At 43.6% G+C, this 22,083-nt stretch overlaps 1 protein-coding gene across 1 annotated transcript in view; it reads left to right on the forward strand.

Moving 5' to 3' along the window:
* LOC114593851 (protein eyes shut homolog) overlaps positions 1-22,083 on the forward strand; it is a 466,323-nt gene that overhangs the window by 389,268 nt on the left and 54,972 nt on the right. The window contains exons 26-27 of the mRNA XM_028722673.2: positions 225-333; positions 951-1,171. Coding sequence (XP_028578506.2) covers positions 225-333; positions 951-1,171 — 330 coding nt within the window. The remainder of the gene's footprint in view (positions 1-224; positions 334-950; positions 1,172-22,083) is intronic.

The raw sequence follows: 22,083 nt of genomic DNA on the forward strand, positions 1-22,083 counted from the left end.
GGCGGCCACATGTGTTGGACCCAAGTGTTGGTGCTGGTTCAAAACAAGCGGTTTGTCCACTCATTTTCCTTCTGCGGCCATGCACTCTTTCACATACGTTCATCTGGGGGCTGTCACATATAGGAACTAGGCCCATGCAAGATTTAACTCTCACGCTAGCAATCCATTTTCATAACAATTCCTGTTTCCCATCCCAAACAATGAGTTCTTCTGCTTCCTTCCAGCTATATGTTGCCTTCTGACAGTCCCGAAGGCTATTGCCTGCTTGAAATGACTGCAGATGAAAATCCTCCTGTACGTCGGGGGCTCTTTCTGCCACATCGGTTGACTCAGGTGAACTTGCAAATCACAGCCCAAAGTCACACCATAACCCAACTATTTCCATTTATCTCACAAGTCTTTGGAAGCATGATTTATTAACTTCTCTTTTTATTATTAGATGGAGCAAACCTTGTTTCATTACAATGACCGTTTAGATGCAATCCTTTGGGTATGCTGCACATCCAATAGAAATTAGAGATAATACTCGTGTACAACTTCGGTTTATGTCAATGGGACTTATGTTAGTGAACTGGTAGTTGTCTGGAGCAGCCTTATGTCCCCCATACAGTCTCTGGATTACTTACATCAGCAGTAATCAACATGGCGGTGCCCTCCAGGTATTGTTGGACTACAAATCCCATCAGCCACAGCCAGCCTGGCCTCATGGCCAGGCATAATGGGACATGGAGTTCAGTGATATCTGGAGATCACCAAGCTGTCATGAAGTTAGAATCCCAGGCACACCCATGGATGAAGCAGGAAACATTTGTACACTTATGAGTACAAGATGAACCACGTTTCTGTGTCCTATTCCCTCAGTTTCCTTCATGAATAGAGTCTATAGGCAGTTGCAGTAAGGACTGATTTATTTTTGTGTGTATATGCTTATTTATTGTGATCCTTTTCAGGTTACCTTTGGGCCAATATTCCTTGGGAATGTCCCAAGTCACATTAAGATTCATTCGAGTTCTGGGTGGATTTATGGCTTCAGAGGCTGCATTAGGGAGTTCCAGGTGAACAACAAAGAACTCTTCATCATAGACGAAGCCTTGGGAGGAAGGAACATCGAGAACTGCAATGTCCCTGTTTGTGACTATCATCCATGCCGCAACGGTGGCACTTGCACCAGGTAGGCACCAGGTCCTTATCTTTTATCTTTAAATTCCTTCGCTGCCTGATTAGCTTCCCTCATTAAATCATTGCACTGTGTGTGTGTTTGTGTGCATAGTTTGTTTGTTTATTTGAGGCATTTTTAATCTGCTCTTCAATTAATTTACTACAAATGTTGTTTTTCTTCCATGTTTTTAATAGCCCTTGTGGGAGTAGAACTTGTCCCTTCTGGAAAAACAATTATATTGTTTGTTTGTTGATTTATCTGAAGCATTTTTAGCCCACTCTTCAGCTAGAAAGGCTCCCAGAGCAGCTTGCATGAGTTCAATAAAAGCAAGATGGCTTCCACATACAAGACTTTGCCCTTTAAAAGACAAGGCACAAAAGGAAAAATGGGATGGGGAGGGAAGAGGAAAACAAGAAAACTCAGGCACCACTTAGTAGTTACATACCGGTAGTTGTTCTGATAATGGAAAGGAAGCCATTCAGGAATAGGAGGGGCCAAGTGCAGCTGGTTTCTTAGTGGAGCCAAAGGACTGATCCTGCTTCCAATTTCTCCCTCTGCCACAGCCAGGCGACAGTTGAGGGAGGGAGGAGCCTAACAGGGCTGGTGCCTCGGTAGGGCAGAGCCCTGCGCCCAACTTCTCCCTCTGCTTCTATATGGGAGAAGAGACAATATTTCAAAAACCAAACAAAGACACCTACAACCGAAGCATGAAATACGAGGATTTCACATATTCCTGATGGAACTGAAATCAGGGAGTTGACTAAGGTGCTTCTCCCTTTAATGAACAGGAACTATTCTTTGATTCACATAGGCAGTGATAAAGTCTCTTCCTGTGAGATTAGTGATAATCCCAGTCCAAGATATTCCATCTGGGAGTTGCGGAAGGCACCGATCAGAGCAAAGCTATGCAATGAACTTGAATGCAGTCTATCCACCTCATTCACAATTCAATTTTTAAAAAAGAAAATGCATTTTAAAATAGTTGAGGGTTTTTAAAGGTTTTTGTTGATGGAGACCATAAAACGTCAAGATGCTGATTTATTACAACAGCAGCAGCAAAACAACACCACAACTTAGAGCCTTGTTTAACAATCATGCTTGCCACATAAAGCAATTAAATAACCATTTTGACTCTGTGTACAAAACTGAAATAGTTCACAGTCATCTAAAATGCTGCCAGTCTTTTAACTTAAGCTGGTTTAATAGAGGTTACAAATATCTTTCTCTTCATTGCTTGGTGATACCGGAACATCGGAAAAGCCTTCCTAGAGATTTCATCTCTGAAAAACCACAGGCTGTTAAATAAGCAATTAAACCACAAGCTAGAAACTCAGATCTCGATTCCATAGTTTATGATAAGACTACTGGGAGATAAAGCCGAGTGCTGAAAGCTCTAATATTTTGCTTCACTGCAGGCGGAGGGCATTGAAGGCTAAGCCTCTTAGCACCAATATAGAAACATAGAGGCTGTGAATGACCGAAAGTTTGAGTTTCCAAGTTGCCTTCAAAGTACAGCGCAGGAATCCCATTCAAGAGCTCCCCCATGCAGGATCTCAGTTCCCATTAGTGCACATTCCCAATAGGAAAGAACAAACCTGAGAAAGCAACTGATTGTTTAAAGTGAAAGAATGAGATAATGCAGGGGGTTCTCAAGTTTTCTTCTAAAGCAGGATTGACCGATTTGTCTCATACCAAGGGCTGCTTTAAGGGACGCGGGTGGCGCTGTGGGTTAAACCACAGAGCCTAGGACTTGCTGATCAGAAGGTGGGTGGTTCGAATCCCCACGACGGGGTGAGCTCCTGTTGCTCGGTCCCTGCTCCTGCCAACCTAGCAGTTCGAAAGCATGTCAAAGTGCAAGTAGATAAATAGGTACCGCTCCAGTGGGAAGGTAAACAGCTGCTCTGGTTCGCCAGAAGTGGCTTAGTCATGCTGGCCGCATGACCCGGAAGCTGTCTGCGGACAAACACCGGCTCCCTCGGCCAATAAAGCGAGATGAGCGCCGCAACCCCAGAGTCAGTCACGACTGGACCTAACGGTCAGGGTTCCCTTTACCTTTAAGGGCTGCTTTAGAGCCTAATAAACTACTGAGTGATAGCTGACTTCAATGGAACCGGTGTACTGAACTGTATGCTACAGCAGAGATGGAGGTGGCCCTCTCAGTGTTGCTGGACTGCAACTCCCATCCCCCCCCCTGACCATTGGCCAAACTGGCTTGGACTGATGGGAGTTGCAGTCCAAAAGCACCGGGAAGGCCACAGGTTCTCCCATCCCCGTGTTAGTTTCCCCCACCCTGTGCATATCAGGTTTTATTGCCACTTCCCTATGATGGGTTTCTGTGTCCTGTGTCTGTTGGCACTCCCAATGACACAACAAGTTGCTGGAAACGGCAGGAGGAGACAGCGCTCTTCTGCTTGTGTCCAGCTTGCATGTTCCCCACAGGCAACTGGGTGGACGAGATGCTGGATGAGATGGGCTGTTGGCCTGATCCTGCAGGCTCTTCTTGTGTCCTTTGTAGCATTGCCAATACAGCATGGAACTTCTCTATGTCACCCAGGAGTTTGCATGCGGCAAGGTGTATTCCCACACTGCATCAAGTTACAGAGGTCACTGTAAAGAGCAGCTTTCTATGTGAGTAATGAAGAGACTGCAGTGGCTAGAGGACTGACTTTGGATAGGAAACCCAGGCTGAAGTCTTTGCTCAGGCTTAAAGCTCAACTGGGTTGAATGAGTAGCCAACTCTCAGATGAACCTGTTGGTTTCTGCTTTCCTTCACTGTGCAGCGAAAGGGCTTGTCACGAGACAGGTGTTTACATTCCACAGTCTGTACTGTTGGAGTTTCTCACGGGAAAGGGAGACTGGATGTGACGTACACTGGTTTCCTGTTTTTCACTGTGTGATTCTCTCCAAGCTGTCGAGGAGAGAGGATGCATTCTCTGCTCCGGCAGAGGCAAGATGTCTTTCTGTAATATATCTGCTTTGAACTGTAAATAAAGCAATATAGAGTATGTAGTACGTACTCCTCATCCTTCCGCTGGGCACGGAACTCTGCTTTACACCAACACGTGGTTATGGGCTCCAGAGGTCGAATCGGAGTGCCGGCAAAGGATCGGAATGCAGAGGGACAGATCGGATTGGAATCTGCTCTGCGCGTAAACATGATTGATGAGGTATGTACTACTGCTCCGGGCAGCCTGCCAGCTTCTAGTTAATGGCTTTATGGCTGGACTTTGAACTTTTAAAGCCGTTTTGCCGGGAATACGCAAAAGGCTCCCAGGCTCAAGTTACTATGCTGGGGAAATCGAAAGTAACTTTTAAAAGCGCTTTTGGAATAAAGCAGCTGCAGCAGTGACGCAGCAAGATTTAAAGCAGCATATATAACGCTGAAGGCTAATGCCAGAGTCATGATGGCCCTTCAGGATGCTTGTAGGATTCCTAAGCTCAACAAGAAAAATTATGCGGACTGGGTTTTGTATGCAGAGGCAATTCTGCGGAAAGAGGGTTTGTTTGAGGTGATTACAGAAACCCCCCCAGCTCCAGTTACAGATGCATGGAAAGCTAAGGATTCCAAAGCACGGGGAGCACTTACATTGATAGTATCCCCAGAAGAGCTCTGTCTATTGCGTGATAAGACCTCAGCCAGAGAAATTTGGGATTCTTTGAGAGAGGCTCACTTAAGGACAGAAGCTGGATCTACTATGTTTTATTTTAACAAGCTGCATAATATGGCTCTTGCTGAAGGTGGAGATGTGCGTTTACATCTGATGGAGATGCAAAATCTGAGACATGAGCTGCAACAGAGAGGACTCAACTTTCCAGAGGCTGTGTATTCTTTCATGATACTACAATCTTTGGGTTCAGGTTGGGAGTCTGTTGCAACCCAGATTGCTGTGCAGCCAACAGCTCAGCTGACAGTGGACTTTGTTACTGCCGTGGTTTTAAATGAAGCAGATCGCCGGGGTGCTAGCTGCATGGGCAAGGGGGAGTCTTCACAGACGTCATCCCATAGTGCAGTGGAACCACCAGATGGCGCCAAAGCTTTGAAGGCAGTGAAATGCTACTCGTGTGGACGTCTAGGCCATATGAAGAGGGAATGCAGATATCCCAAGGCCAAGACAGAGCAGCGCAGCGAAAGCTCATCGCGTGGAAAAGGCCGAGGCAAAGGCAAAGGTCCGGTGTCTAGGACAACGCAGCACAAGGCTATGGTTTCACGCTTCACTCCAAAGGTTGCAGAGGTCCAGAAGACGTCTAGATCTTTCTTCGTTGTTGATTCGGCGGCGACCCACCACATGTGCAACGATAAAAGACTGTTTGTGTCTTTTACACCGCAGGAAGGTGCGATTCACCAGGCGGATGACCACACGATTCCCAGTAAAGGCTACGGAACTGTTGTTCTTCACAGTTTGGACTTATCGATACAGAATGTCCTTTACGTGCCAGACGCCAAACATAATCTTCTCAGCGTTGGACAGCTGAATGAGCGGAACATTGACGTGTCCTTCAAGAACAAGAAGTGCATCATCACAAAGAAAAATGATTATGAATTGCATGCTGAATATGTTGATCGTTTGTTTGTTTTGTATTATGATGATGTTGTGCAGGATGACACTTGTTGCATTGCAGGTTCTAACAAAAGTTTGCATGCAGAATGTATTCACGATTTTCATCGAAAATTTGGACATTTGCATTTTGAGGCAGTATCTAAAATGCCTGCCTTGGTTGAAGGTATGACTATTAAACCCTGCAAGTACCACATGAAGTGCAAAGCATGCGCAGCAAACAAGGTGAAAATGGCTGCGAAAGGTAAGGTGTCTAGTAGGCAAGCTACGGAACCATACCAAATTGTTCATGCTGATTTGGTTGGACCACTAGCGCCCTCTTTGGGTGGAAATAGGTACTTCATGGTTCTCATTGACGCATTTTCGAGGTATATTTTTGTGTACAATCTCAAGCAGAAATCAGAGGCTTTTCCTAGGTTCAAGGAATTCTGTGCTTGGTTGGAAAATGTGCATGGTAAGAAGATAAAGACTCTTTTCAGTGATCGCGGGGGAGAATTCACTTCTCAGCAGTTTGAAGCTTTTCTGACTGAGAAAGGAATTCAACACGATTTGTCTAGTCCTCGCTCGCCATGGCAGAATGGACTTGCGGAACGGGCAAATCAGACATTGCTTCAAGGGTTAAAAACCTTGCTGCATGATGCCAATCTTCCAGAGAGTTATTGGGCCGAATCTCTCTCGTGTTTTGTTTACAGTTACAATCGCAGGTTATCTTCAGCGATTGGTTGTACCCCCTATGAGAAGATGTTTGGCAAGAAGCCATACATCAAACACATGAAAATTTTTGGTTCTGACATGTGGGTTCACTCACCACAAAACTCCAAGTTAGACAAGCGTGGATTGCATGGTATCTTTCTAGGTTATCAGAAAGGGTCATACAGAATAATGATGACTGACTCTAAGACAATTAAGCTCACGAGAAGTGTTGAGTACAATGCAAAATGGGGGGAGAATGTGGGAATTTTCCAATGTTATCCTGATGACGGTGATGAGACTGAGGATAGTCAAAAGCAACCACAACAACCCACACCCACTGATGAAGGTTCTGAGTCTGAATCTGAAACTGAATCGGGTGATTCAGAGGATTTCAAGAGTGTGAAAGCCTCTATGCGACCCTCTGAAAGCTCTGATCAAGAATTGGAGGACCCATTGTTCACAATAGGTCGTTTTTCTCCTAAGAAGGAAGAGGAGAGTGTTGAAGACTTAAGGCTAATTCGTAGGTCACAGAGAGCCACAAAAGGCAAACCTCCAAAGAGATTTGCTGATGAATTTGCTACGATAGCAGTAACAGCTGTTAAAAGCTCCAAGAAGGTATTTGAACCTTCAAGTTTCCAAGAAATCCAGGGTTTGGATTCAAAGGAAGCTGAGCCATGGTTAAATGCCATGAAGGCTGAGCTTGATTCCTTAGAAAGGAACAAAACATGGGAGCTAGTTCCAGTAGTTCCAGGAATGAAACTGCTTGGAAGCAAATGGGTCTTCAAAGCGAAGACTGATCAAAATGGCAAGATAGTCAGACACAAAGCCAGATTGGTAGCCAGAGGTTTTGCACAGGTACCAGGTGAAGACTATCACGAGACCTACTCACCCACAGTGAGGTATGAAAGCATTAGACTTATGCTCAAGCTAGCTGCAGAGGAAAATCTACACATTAGTCACCATGATATTAATACAGCTTTTCTGTACGGATCTCTGGATGAATCACTTTATATGCTTCCACCTGATGGCGTACAGGTAAAACAGGGATTTGTTTGTGCTCTGAAGAAATCCCTTTATGGTCTCAAACAAAGTGCACGGTGTTGGCACACAAAACTCACTGAAGTATTGTTTTCTCTAGGTTTTCAGCAAGGGAAAGCTGATCCATGTGTATTTGTCAAAGAGGAGGGGCAAAAGAAACTGTACTGTTTGTTTTATGTTGATGATTTATTATTCTTTTGGAAAGATGTCGCAATGTACAATAACGCCCTAGCTCAACTGAAAGAGCACTTTGACATGAAAGATCTTGGTGAGGTAAACAACTACCTATCTCTGGAAATAGAGAGAGATCAAGATGGTAACATTCTAGTACACCAGTCACGGAAAATTGCTGATGTGTTAAGCAAACTAAACCTGATGGATGCTAACCCTGTAGACACACCGATGACAACAGGTTATCAGGTAGATGACACTGAAGAAGCATTTTCTGACACTACACTGTACAGAAGTGTGCTAGGCAAGCTAAACTTCATTGCCAGATGTTCAAGACCAGACATTGCTGTTAGCTGTAATTTGCTAAGCAGACAAGTCAGCAATCCTAGTGTCAAGGATTGGAAAGCTCTGAAACGCATAGCGCGGTATTTGAAAGGCACTATGCATTACAGACTGAAATTTAACAATCAGAAGTCTGGTGGTCTTGAAATATTTGCAGATGCAAGTTTTGGAAGTGACACTGCAGACAGGAAAAGTACGTCTGGAGTTTGCTACATGTACAATCAGGGTCTGTTTGATTGGTCATGCAAGAAGCAAACAACAGTTAGCTTAAGTACTTGTGAAGCTGAACTGAATGCACTGTCTTATTCACTAAAGGATTGTGAATGGTTGATACAATTGTGCAAAGACATGAAAATTCCTGTCAAATGTCCAATCCAGGTTTACCAGGACAACAAAGCATGTTTAGCTTTGCTGAAGTCTGAAGGTTGTAAGCAAAGCACGAAGCACTTGCAATTAAAGTTGCAGCATGCTAGGGAATGTATTCAGAAGGGACTCGTAACGGTGTCCTATATGCCAGGTAATGAAATTCCTGCTGATGTATTGTCCAAGGTTGTATCAAGGGATCAACACTGTACCTATGTGCAGAAGTTGGGTTTGTACTGATGTTGTACGAACACGCTGCCCAGTGATGTTCACAGAAAGGGGGAGGATGTTGGTTTCTGCTTTCCTTCACTGTGCAGCGAAAGGGCTTGTCACGAGACAGGTGTTTACATTCCACAGTCTGTACTGTTGGAGTTTCTCACGGGAAAGGGAGACTGGATGTGACGTACACTGGTTTCCTGTTTTTCACTGTGTGATTCTCTCCAAGCTGTTGAGGAGAGAGGATGCATTCTCTGCTCCGGCAGAGGCAAGATGTCTTTCTGTAATATATCTGCTTTGAACTGTAAATAAAGCAATATAGAGTATGTAGTACGTACTCCTCATCCTTCCGCTGGGCACGGAACTCTGCTTTACACCAACAGAACCTTCCTCACAGCATCATGATGAGGATAAAATGTGGAGTGCCTTGAATGGTCAGGATGAGGAGTAGGATATAAATGTGGTAGGTTAGTAAGTGAAATTTACCTTCCAGCTCTGTGAATCTATTCACATATATCACTCTCCCTCCTCCCTTAGTGCATGCCACTACATCAGTGATTTTCTCATTTGTGGCAAGCCATGGTTTGTTGTTACATCCATATAGGCAAATTGTGATTTGCACTTGCCACCCAAACCAGAAGGCATAAACATGTCAGTGACCCTGTGAGTACAATCCAGACCTGTTAAAATTTGTAGGATTGAAATGCTCTCAAGATGCATTCTGTGCCTAGAGTAAGAATTTTAGCTCAGAGAAACTGTGTTTAGTCTGCCAGTTGAGCGGTCAAATCTCTTTGGACTCCTAGGGTGCAGAAGGTTCTTTTTTTAAAAGCAGAGAAGAGTGAGCATATAATGTGCCACATTTTCATCAAGGTTTGGCAAGAATTAAAAGGCTATAGTGTTGTGGAAACAGCTCATAGAATTCCCATATCAATGATCGTGTCAAAAACACATTGGTAGTGGTTGATGAATAAATGTATTTCTGGCTGCTTAAAAGCTTGTCAAAATGTAAACATACATGAGCTTAGTTTTCGCAGTGCTGAGCAAAACCAGAAAGTTAATTACACCCATACACGAGTGTGCTTTCAGCGTCCCAAACTATTCTCATAAGCAATTATTCTTACTGTTGTTGTTCGGCAAGTATTGGAACAGCAGATGGCTCCATTAATGTTAATCAATTAATTAAGACCGGAAAATCAAACTCAATTAACAATAAATTTCAATAGAGAGTAGCTTATCTTCAGACTTCAGAACACTGCAAACAGTGTAATTATCAAAATCTCCGAGAAGACTGGTTTCCCAGGGATGAACTAGTGACCTTTCAAGTACAGCTTTCCTACAAAACAAATACCATTTTTTGTTCAAGAAGGAAGGTGATAACGAAAAAAATACATTCCTTGCATCTGAAGAAAATGCTGCAGCTGTAAGGACATCCCGCACCCCACCCACCCCACGTGCTATTTGTAAATATGCAGGTATTGCAAAGCCACTATACAAAGTCTCTAGTACTCTTTCCTTCCAAGAGAAAACTGACCTTGTAGCAGCTGCTGTTGGAAGTTCTTACTTGCTAAGGGACAATGTGAAACAGTGGGATGACATTTTTCCAGCACTCAAATCACACCAACATCTGTGGGCTCAAATTGGAATGGGTTTTTTATTATTATTATTTCAATAAGTTAATTTAGGCACACTCCAGATTAGGCCTGAATAAACTCACTGAAGTCCAGCTTGATTCATATCCAGCCTAGGGGAGCTTCCAGCCCCACCTTCTGCCCATGAGACAAACGTCAGAGGCAACCAGGGAAGCTTGTGGGTGGCGATGGGGCTTCCATTAGCCTGTAAAAATGTTTGGGGTCGTCAGGGACTGCATTCTGCCATGGCACTGGGGATGGGAGAGAAACTTGGTTAAGTTCGCATTTAAAGGTGAATCGGCCATATTTGAACTTTCTGAAATAAAATGCGAACACAGCTATCTTCGGAATGCACATGTCTCTCAATCTTGCAATGCAGCTCACCAGTAAGGTGAGCCAAGTAAGGTGTACAAAAATGCATATGCTAGGGTAAGATGTAAAAATGTGTATATTCCTGACAATAACATACCCAAAATGAATTATATTAGGGAAAGTTGCTTTGCAAAATGGTGTTTATTAGGCAAAATTGCATACACAAAAAAATACTAAAGCGCTGATGAATTTTCACAAGGGGTTGTTTTTTGTTTTGTTGTTGCAAAGCCCGTTTCCCAACTCCTGTATGCAGCAAATGTCTGGCATAATGGGGACCTGCCAAAGCTAGATGGCTTTCAGGCAAAATTTATACGATCTCTACTGCAGGTACCTAACTGCGTCCCCAACTCCGTACTTCTGTTGGAAGCTGGTGAATGCCCAATTTCAGCTAGAGCGTGGTGGGCTGCCCTAAGACATTGGCTCAGGATTTCAGTGTTTAATCTAGGGAAGGGTCTGTACCAACATTTGACCAATGAGGAATTTGTCAGCAAATGGCAGAAAACCATGGCTAAAAAAGCCACCTCTATTGGTCTGTCTCCCCCCCAACTGTATTACCTGGGCTATGAAGGCGCCCAAAAGGTTTTAAAGCAAAGATTATGGGACAATGCACACAGTGACTTGCGATCTTGGTCACACGCAGTCTGTAGTCCACTGGCAGCAGGAGTTCAATATGGGTATGTCTTTGAGTTAACATCTTACATCAAAAACCTGACAGTACCTAACTACCGAAGGCTTTTCACCAAGGCCAGACTGAATGTCTTCCCCTCTGCAGTGCTGGATGGTAGGTTGAGAGGAGTTCCCTACCAGGACAGACTTTGCTCGTGTGCTCAAGACATCGATTCCATAAATCATATTTTGTTACATTGTGCGAAGTATGAGCAGGCCAGGGCTGAACTGATACTACCCTTGCTGGTGCCTTTCCCGGGAAAGTCAGAGGCTCACTATGTCAGGTTCCTACTGGAAGACCGGACAAAAGCTAGAACGTTGGCAGTGGCAAAGTTTTTATCGGTGGTTGCAAGAACAAATGAGCCCTATATTCCAAACAAAGTGCTTGATTAACCTGGAGGTAGGCTGTATGAACTCTGTATTGATTTGTAATGTTTTGTTGGTCTCTGGACCGTAATAAAGATTGTTGTTGTTGTTGTTGTTGTTGTTTTGGAGGGGGATGCAAATTGCCGCAGAGATTTGGAGAACTGAATTTAATACGGGGGGCGGGTGAAAAACTGAGAGAACCAAAATTGACAGCTCCTTCCATCCCTTCCAGGCCCAACCTAAATGCTCCCAAGTTCACTAGGAACTCCAGGATATGGCTGTAGAAAGTACAAGTAGCGGTTAGATTTCCTGTAGGTTCTGGCAACCCTAGATGTTGTGTACCATTATATAGGCCCTAATGGAATCACCAACCACCATCCATGATACCTCCATACCACTGCAACAAAGCATGTTTAGGTGGAAAGGAATGAGGCAACAGGAAACAGGATTTGTGGCAGACTGAGCCTATTACAAGCTGAGGCAGAATTATGCATGGGGTTGGGCTTGTAATGCTTTTTCAAGCTCCCTTTTCTGAACTTTAGCAGCAGCATTAATTACTATATAATATTGCTGAGTTCATACAGTTCTTCCCCAGCAAGTAGAGCTGTTGTGATTTGGAATGCTATCTGGATCATGATGGCACAAGTGTGATGGGCGCCTATTGAAAAGCCAGCACCATCGCTGATGGTGAGGGACACAAATCACACACCCATAGCATGTTATGCCAGTCTTGTGCCAGAGCTTAGCTGGCGAAGAGGAGTTTTGCATCAGTGCCAAAGCAAACTGTGAGGAAAGCCTGAGCAGTTTTAGCAGTGATGTTGAGTCTTTAGACCTTTGCTTGACGCTGGCTGCTGATGTGAAAGCACTGAGGAGTTTCTCAAGACTCTGCCTTGATAAAAATCAATTTCAGCTTCTCTGGGAGTCTCTTCTTTGAGGAATAAGCACTCCCCCCACACACATGCACATGAACGCTCGTCAACCAGCCCACAAAAAGATAGTGAGGGCAATAGCTAAAGCTATTCTCCCCATCCAAGGAGACTCCCTCCCCACCTATCACATGTAGAGTAGCTGCTGCCCTATCACATTTGGTTAGGGCTTGTAAGACAATTCTGCAAAGGCTGTACTCTGGCACCAGAGGCATGCTTTGAATTGATTGTTTGTATAAGCCTTGATCTGAATTGATTGTCTTGCCTTTCCGTTTCTACAAAGCTATTTTTTGCAGGTTAGCTAGCAGAGTTAACCTTTGCAATATTTACAGAGTTGGGAAATAAATAATTTGACTGTAACTGATGGAAGTACCTTGCATTGCAATCCTAAGCATATTTTCCAGGACAGAAGCCTCACTGATCTCACTGACACTTTATTAATGAATAAATGACACATTTGTACCAGCAGATTAAAACCCCACATTTTGCATAGGTCTAGGGAACAGAGCAAAGGACAACCCCCCCCCTGCACTTCTTATTTCTGTAGGATTCCTCTGTCAAGTTGAGCTTGTCCTATCTATAGCAATCGTGAAAAGGAAGACATATTGTGTTCATTAAAACAAACAGCCAAAACCCTTCTAGGAGATAAAAGTATATAAATAAAGTTCTAGCCTTCTTGCATACCACCTTTGGGATTTTAATATTACAGTCCAAGGCATGTTTACTCACAAGTAAGTCCCATTGTATTCTATGCTAGTGTGCACCTAAATTACTTATCCCTCACTTAAAGGCACAAGGGCTACCATTATGGCATGTTGTTTGGTCTTCCCTTACATGAGATAAAGAAATGACCTAATTCTTCAAGGTCACCTCCATACTGTCACTATTTGGTAGAAGGGATTTGGCATACCAGACATGATGCATCCTGTTCATGCAAACACTCTCATTGGCACAATGAAACTTCCCTTTCCGTTCTTCTCTCCACCACCCCCCTCACGCACAAAATCTGTTCTGGGGATTTTCCTAACCTTCTGGAGCAGATTTCTGGTGATGGTGAGAGGAGCATTGAGAGGGGAGAAGGATGGGAGGTTCTATTGTACAAGCAGGACAACTTCATTGTATACAACTCAATGTGGGTTAAAGTGTTCCCTTGGTCTGATACAACAAACCTACTTGCGCTCTCTTTTAAAACGACCTTTTGCAGTAAGGAAAGTGACAGGGAAATACACTAAAAAAGAGTAGGATTACAATTGCACAAACAAATCAGGATGGAGATTTCATAAACAGGTCATCTGGAGGGGTCCTAACAGTTAAGCGGTTCAAAGGCAAGCCAGGATTTAGTTTAGCTTTTAGGTACATTTGGGAATTTCTGAACTATAAGTTTCTAACACTATGCTACCAACAGAGATCTTGTGTTAGCACCTCTGTGCTTTCCTTTGGTCTTAATTGAGCTTTCTAAGCACAGTAGGGAAAAAGGCTTCTAATTAGGAAATAAAAGTACCAACACTCTATATACTGTGATGCCTGAGAGATCTCTTTTCATGAGAATGAGGATCACTTTTGGAGTAGAACATATTTCAGTGGGGATAGAGAGCACAAATATTATCCAAAGATGAGTCTTTATCCATTATTATTTGCCCAATTATCAACACTAATACTGCGTTCTCTGCTTTTCCAACGTTCGAAAATTCGCTTTGGGAGTCAAACTCTTTTAGAATGCTTGCTCTGCAGAGGAGAGGGTGGCAAGCACTACAAGCCTTTAAGCTCTTCGGGCAGCAAATCAGATCTTTGCAAAATGCATAATTCTTCCCAATGTGTATGGCAATGGGGCCTTGGTGTAGTCAAAGAGCCGCTTACATTGTTTTTCTAACAGATTTCATTACCAATGCCCTTGCCAGTTGGCACATGTGAGCGATTAGCTTGGAATGTGAAGAATCCTTTTGGACCTTCTGGGAGCCTCTTTATACAAATGAGATTTCTTCTTCAGTGAGTTACGGGAAAGTCACCTAACTGTCATACAATTGCAGGGCCAGATTGGGAAGGGGTGGGGGGTGGGGAAGAAATATTAATATTATTGAATGTTGTCCAAGGAGTAGTTTGCAAAGGAGTCTGAGAACTGTAATGAAATTAAAATGACTGGATTGGTAAAGAGCCCATTGCAGGCAGTCTTTGCATCACACCGTTGCAGCAAGGTCAAACAAGCTGGTGTGCGGAGAGGAGAGAAAAGGCCCGTCTCCATCTGCCTCTTGCTTGACACAGATGCAAGTCATTTGCCCTGATCGATCCTTCTAGGCACAGGAGACCATTTTAACTTAGATTCTATCTTCCCACCAAGGCTCTTCAAGGAAAAAGTGGCATTTTTAGCAGCACAGATATCTTTGGAAACTCTTACACACAAAAAAAACCTAATCTGACATTCTTTGGCTGGAGTACTGAATGGCAATTGCTGTAAGCATTCCAGTTACTTATCCATAAAGGCTCAGGGCAGGCAGCAATGTAAAGAGCCCGTTCCTGACATTCTGTTTCTCCTGGGGGTACTCAGTAGACATGGCTACATGAGCCAAATGATATTGCCAGTGATTCTGAGGGAGTCACTGCCTACCAGACCTTTCACCACTAATGGGAGCTACCAGAACAGTGTGGTTCTTGCACCATTTGTAACATGGTGCAACATCCTTTGACATGGAGAAGGTTGGTGGCGTTAGGGCTCCTTTGGTCATTCCCAAGAGATCAGAAGCTGATATCGGGTCCCAAGCACATATGTTCCTTTCCCCCCCCTCCCCTCAACATTAGAAAGTAGGAGGTTCTAAGAATTCAGTGATTTACTTCTGCCTGCAGTAGGGGAAGCATGTGAGGATCTTTTGTTTATAGAGAGAGGACAATAGAAAGGATTGATTTGTTGCATTAATTACACAATCGCCACTTTCCCCAGCTTGGCAGCTTCCAGATATTTTGGACTCCAGCTGTCATCAGTTCCAGGCAGCTTGGCCCGTGGTCAGGGATTGTGGGACATGTAGTCCAAAATACCTGAGGCCCCAAGGTTGAGGAAGTCTGCACAATCATAGAGGCAAATATTATTGGTTATGTTGTGCCGTGACATCATCAGTTTCCCAAGTGATTCCTGACTGGCTGCAGTCACAGCAAAGAACTCTGTTAAAACTTATTTTATTTTATTTTTTAAAAAAGTAGGAGTGAAAGTAAAATGAAATTGGTGCCAAAATACATCAAATTGAGGAACAATGACTGTGAACAGGTGCAAAAGCAGTATATATTTGTAGACCTTTTCAACTCCACCTCCAATATAGCAACTTTTGAATTGAAAACAGAGTTGAAAAGCCAGCAGAACATTATCACAGCCAGTATCCAATAGATGACCCTGCCATACATTTCAATATTTCACAGATGGAAATAGGCACCGTTGTAAATTTGCAGCATTTATTCCCATGCCATGCGTCACCAGCTGAGTCCTCTTCTCCCATCACAGATTGCTGATGACTCTTCTCCACTTGCTGTGTGTTGCATTCATTTACTCTGCAATAACCTGTCCCTCACTCATTTTTGTACCAGGATGATGAGAACAAGAGAGAAAAGAGAATATTTTAATAGAATGTACAATCTCCCAATGGATCTGAAAATACTTTTTTATAAAGCAGTTGCAACACAAACACATTCAGCAGTATTTTCAATCTGGCTAGAAAGGTACAAAGGTGGAGGGAAAGGAAGAAATATAAGTACTTAATTCGTTCCGGAGGTCCATTCTTAACCTGAAACTGTTCTTAACCTGAAGCACCACTTTAGCTAATGGGGCCTCCTGCTGCCGCCGCGCCGCCAGAGCACGATTTCTGTTCTCATCCTGAAGCAAAGTTCTTAACCTGAAGCACTATTTCTGGGTTAGCGGAGTATGTAACCTGAAGCGTATGTAACCTGAAGCATATGTAACCCGAGGTACCACTGTACTGGCATTCTGTGTGCATACACATTCATTTTACACATGTGCACGGTAGATCTCTATCCTTTACACTACCCCAATATTTTGAAACCTATGGTACACACATAAATATTGCTTTCAGCTCTGTCTTGCCTTGTTTGACCCTGTACAACAGGGTGGAAAAACTTGTGGCCTTTCAGGTGTTGTTAATGCTGTAGCTCCCATTATCCCAAATCATTGGCTAGGCTGGATGTGGCTGATGTAGCCCAATGATATCTGGAGGGCCACAGGTTCCCTACTCCTGATGGATGATAAGTTCTTGGGAGCAAGGGCCTGTATCATGATTCACACAACACTGTTCAGATTAGGCTTGATGTGGCAGGCTCAGATGCAGGAGGAGGAAATGGATGAAACAGAGGGGAAGGTGGGTACCTGAGTTGGAGGAGGGGGAACTCTCCTGTCCACCCTAGCTTCAGTCACATGGGAAGAGAGAGCAGGGGTGCCAGCCCCAACTTTCCTGTGGAACGGAGAGCCTCAGTGGAGGCTGGGGAAGGCTTAGAGCAGTCAGCCGGGAGAAGCAGAACTGGAGGTGGCAACAACAACAACTGAGTAGGAGGCTGCAGTCTTGCCACCCACCTCATTCTCACAAGGCAAGCAAGTCTTGTGAGTGAGCGTATCAGGTGGGGTGTGGAAACTTATTGGGACATCTTCATTGTTTCCATTCCATTCTGAACTTCTTGCACTGCTCTTTAACTCCTGAAACATGACCCACGAGCCTTACATCTGCTGTTGAGCCTTACCGTCATGTGCCTGAATAAGGGTGTTTTTTGGTCAAAGTAAGGGCCCACAGCTTGCGTGCCTTGGAGCCAGAGTCAGGACAGCCTGTCTCAGTACTTTAAATATTTGAATACTTCCCTGAGACGTAGGAGAGAACATGAATGTAATTAACAATAACAGCAGGCATCCAAACGATTTCTACCAGCTTTTCATGAGGATCACTGAAAATGTATTTTGTCTGGGGAATTCTTTCATTTTCAGTGTATATGACACAGAGAGAGAAAGATAAAGCTATGGGAACCAATTGGAGAAAGTAGGACATCTGCATGCACATACTATAATGGCAACGCCTCTATCCTCCATTTTGTAAGTTTTGATATTAATTTTGTCTTCCTTTCAAGTAAAGCTATCATATTTTTCACATTTTAAATGGATGGGTTATCAAGTCTTAATGATGTCAGGCTTTAATTGCTTTGCGGTTGCATCCTCTTAGTGAGCTAATGCAATAAATAATATTGAAATCTAATTTTAGAAATAATGTTTTGTGAAATGGAAAAATGCAAAGCGATAAATTTTTGTTTTATTTCTTTTACGAGCTTTGTATGTCGGTATATAGATCTATAGCGCCATGGTTTATGCCAGTTCGAGGCTCCAAGCTAAATTATAAAGTCTGCTTTCAGCTCCAACAAATCTTCCCAGGACTGTGCTGCATTTTACTTAATATCAGGGACAAGTGGATTCTGTGTGTACAATAGCATGATTTGTTTATCGTGCACAGCTAAAGACAAGGCAATATTTTTGACCTAAAAGCAGTTTTCCTATAAAACCAAACTCCTCCAAAAGACGAAGCTTGTCAAAATTTTCTGACTATGATTTAGGTCAAAACAGTGCTTTAAAACGCTCAGAATTGACGCAGGAGGGTAGTTGTCCTTGAACAGTTATTTGATCTGCTTCCTATGCACAGAGCTGAAAGTGCAGTATCGTGATTTGATAGAAACAAGTGTAGCATCCTCCAGGCTTGAACTCATCTTGCTAAGTACAACTGGAAAGTGTAAAACAGGCAAGATGAGATGTGGATGAGATTGTGACTTGGAAGGATGGAGGAGCCTAGTTTGCAGTGTCATAGTGGGGTTAACCTTGGACTTAAACAAAAGGAGATGGATGAGTAGCTGGCTGAGCTGGTGGGCTCCATAAACAGGGGTGCTGAAGGAAGTCCTGCATTTGAAGCAAACCAAATACAGTGGCACCTCAGGTTAAGTACTTAATTCATACTGGAGGTCTGTTCTTAACCTGAAACTGTTCTTAACCTGAAGCACCACTTTAGCTAATGTGGCCTCCTGCTGCCACTGCACCGCCGGAGCATGATTTCTGTTCTCATCCTGAAGCAAAGTTCTTAACCCAAGGTACTATTTCTGGGTTAGCAGAGTCTGTAACCTGAAGCGTATGTAACCTTTAGGCTTGCTAAAGGGGTTGTAGAGATTGCTGAGCCTATTATGGGCTATGCTGTTGAACCATATTTAATCATTTTAGGGGTTTTTTCTTATTTTTACCCCACCCAATAAGATTGTGAGCCATCATTGCAAAAATAATTTTTATCACCAGTTCTGAACTCTGCATTTTATCCAGGACTGATGCCAGCCTTCTATTACCAGCTTAATCTTTCTCCTGCTCCTCCACCTCCTGCTTCCCTGCTTGCCAGAATCATATCAAGCATTAAAGGAGGGCTCAGGTAAACAAGAGGAGAGAGAGAAGCAGAATGAAGCTTCTACGTGGCAGATATGTCAATGCAAGCACTCAATAGATGCTCCCGCTGGTGGAAGTGGGGAGGTTTTTCCTCTGCAGCCATCTATAAAGGTAAAGGTAAAGCCCGTACGGGCCAGTCTTGACAGACTCTAGGGTTGTGCGCTCATCTCACTCTAGAGGCCGGGAGCCAGCGCTGTCCGCAGACACTTCTGGGTCACGTGGCCAGCGTGACGAAGCTACTCTGGCGAGCCAGCGCAGCACACGGAAACGCCGTTTACCTTCCCACTAGTAAGCAGTCCCTATTTATCTACTTGCACCCGGGGGTGCTTTCGAACTGCTAGGTTGGCAGGCGCTGGCACCAAGCAGTGGGAGCGCACCCCACCGCGGGGATTCGAACCGCCGACCATGCAATCGGCAAGTCCTAGGCGCTGAGGTTTTACCCACAGCACCACCCGCGTCCCTGCAGCCATCTATACACACACACAAAGAAAAATATGTTACAAGGGATTGATGGACCCTCTAGAACAGGGTTTCCCAAATGTGGGTCTCTAGCTGATTTTGGACTACAATTCCCATCATCCCTGACCACTGGTCCTGCTAGCTATGGATGATGGGAGTTGTAGGCCAAAAACAGTTGGAGACCCAAGTTTGGGAAACCCTGCTCTAGAAAAAGTTGGTTGGTAGAGATGTTTAATACCCACCCCCTTTCCTTCTAGTGCAGCCTAAATTTTAATGACACCTGTAGTTTATGACAGTGGAATTTTGTGAGAAAACACTGCATCTCTGAAGAGCAGCCTTTGAACGCTTGGCTGGTAAAAACCTTTAGAAAGTGGAGCTGGCATGAAAGTCCTTTTGCCACAGAACAGGACACCTCCATGATTAATTTGGGCAAAGAGGTTGCCATCATTTTATGATATTTAAATAAAAATAGCATTGTTGATAAAATAATCCCCCCTCTCCGAGTGTGTTTTCCACATAAAACTGCTTTCAGAATGTCAGAAACACTGCAAAGTTTAGATTCCTTAGGTGAGCAAGGAACAGTCTGCAGATCATCTGTATTTCAGGCTGGCATTTGAAATAATTCAAGGCTTACCGGAGGAAAACTCCTGCTGTGCCGTGGGCTGTTTGGCCGCTTGGCACCTATTTGAGAGGGCTCCGGATATTTCTGGTTTCCTCTGCCAGCCTATCCAAAGAGTCTGTACCACCGCAGTTCAAAAGGAAGGAGGGAAATCAGAAAAAAACTATTTTCAGCAAAGCCTTTTGGGAATTGGAATAATCATGCCTACCAGCATTCTCCTGCCAATGCTTCTCCACCCCGCTCCCATTATCTTTGCCTCTCACTGCATTTATTTAAAAGGTCTTTTTGTTCCCAGAACATACATAATTGTTTAAATAATGGTTCCTATTTGGTGCTGCTTTTTTCAGCAGAGACTGTCATTAGAGCTTTCCTCCGCCCCAAAAAAAGGTAAATCCCATATTCTGTAGGCTCTCCCCCATTTTGTTTTAACGCCAACTTTCACGGTGCTTTACCACATCTTTTTCACGTGCCCTTCCGATTCTTTTTTCTGTGAAGCAGAGGGAAGAGGTTTGAGGGATAGCTCAGTCAGTAGAGCATGAGAGTTTTAATCTCAGGATTGTGGGTTCATGCCCCACATTGGGCAAGAGATTCTTGGATTTTCCAGGTTGTTGGACTAGATGAGCCTCACGGCCACTTCCAACTCTATAATTCTATTGTTCTATTCTATCCATGCCGATTAAACTGGGCTACGTCACTCCCCCAATATTAACTGCCAGAGCCTCAGGTTGCTACAGTAGGGAAGGCTCCTCTTTAAAAATAGAGGGGTAGAGGTTCAGCTCAGAGGAGGATGTTCATCTCTAGAAAAATTGGGCTTATGCAAGGGTAAGGAACAATTGCACTTAAAGGAAGACTCAAAGGACTTGTTCAGCTGCTTCTTTTTAAATGGTGAAAGCAAATGGGAGATATATGAAAATCAATAGTGAGGTTGTTTCATGAAGTCTCTAAGCATGCATCTCTTCCCAAGGTTTTGAAGCCCCCACCTGATTGTAAGCAGCAACAACCAGCTCCCTTGAAAAGCATTACCTTGGCCATTATACACCCTAGCAACCCTTTGATGATAGAGTCACAATCGATGAGCACACTTGCATGTAGCAACTGCAAGTCTGCACGTCCTTTGAGAATGTTACTAGATTCTAGATCTAGATACTAGATTCAAGCCTGTAATCCACTTACCTGGGAGCAAGCCCCTCCTGAATTCAGTGGTACTTACTTCAGAGTGAACATGGAAATCTGTTTGCATAGCTTCTCTGGACTGTCAGAATACATATGAAAAAAAACTTGACTCTAAAATAAGGAGCTTTTTTATTTTATTTAGAAAAACTTAAGGTATCTTTCATACCAGGGCTTAGAATGTTATTTGTATGGTATTCCTCATAATTTGTGCCGATAAAACTGACGTCACGTTTAAACCCAAAGCTGTATAGACTGAGCATCTCTTGGGTAGAATTGAGATGACAGAACTATGCAGATTGCAGCATAAGGGAGAGATATCTCGCAAATTGTGCCAAGTTGATTTGAAGCACAGGATCATTTAGAAGGTAACAAATGTTATTAGGCTGGTCTTTGTTTCCTTATTTCTCTTTTTTCTTAAAGCAGGCTTTTTCTTGAGCTACCTGCAAACAGCCTGCAGCCAAAGAGACATGCAGGGGAATAACTTGAATTTGTAAGACAGAAGGAATCACCTCACTTTTTACTCCATTACTTCATTTCAGAGGGGAGGAAGGTCCAGATTTAGGAGAGAGTAGGAAGCAAAATAAGGTCACGGGCCAGAATTAAGGGGCAGGGAAGCAGAAGAAGCACAATATACCATTATATTCACTCCAAGCTGTTGGATCAATGGTTCTGCTTGAAGGCAACTGTAACGAGTTTACCTTCTTGCTGTTACCAGCAGGTGTCCCTATGGATGATGGTACCCCTAAAAGAAAGAATATCTATTTGTTTCACATTTAAGGAAGGTAAAACTCTGGAGGTGTACAATACCTGTGGTCTAGTCATCTACAGCACTCAAAGAGGGGAAAGTGAGTAGAAAAGAAAATGTCTTTCTCGTCTTGAAATAATTTA

Source organism: Podarcis muralis, chromosome 3, assembly GCF_964188315.1.
Source record: "Podarcis muralis chromosome 3, rPodMur119.hap1.1, whole genome shotgun sequence".
In the NCBI taxonomy this organism is placed as follows: domain Eukaryota; kingdom Metazoa; phylum Chordata; class Lepidosauria; order Squamata; family Lacertidae; genus Podarcis; species Podarcis muralis.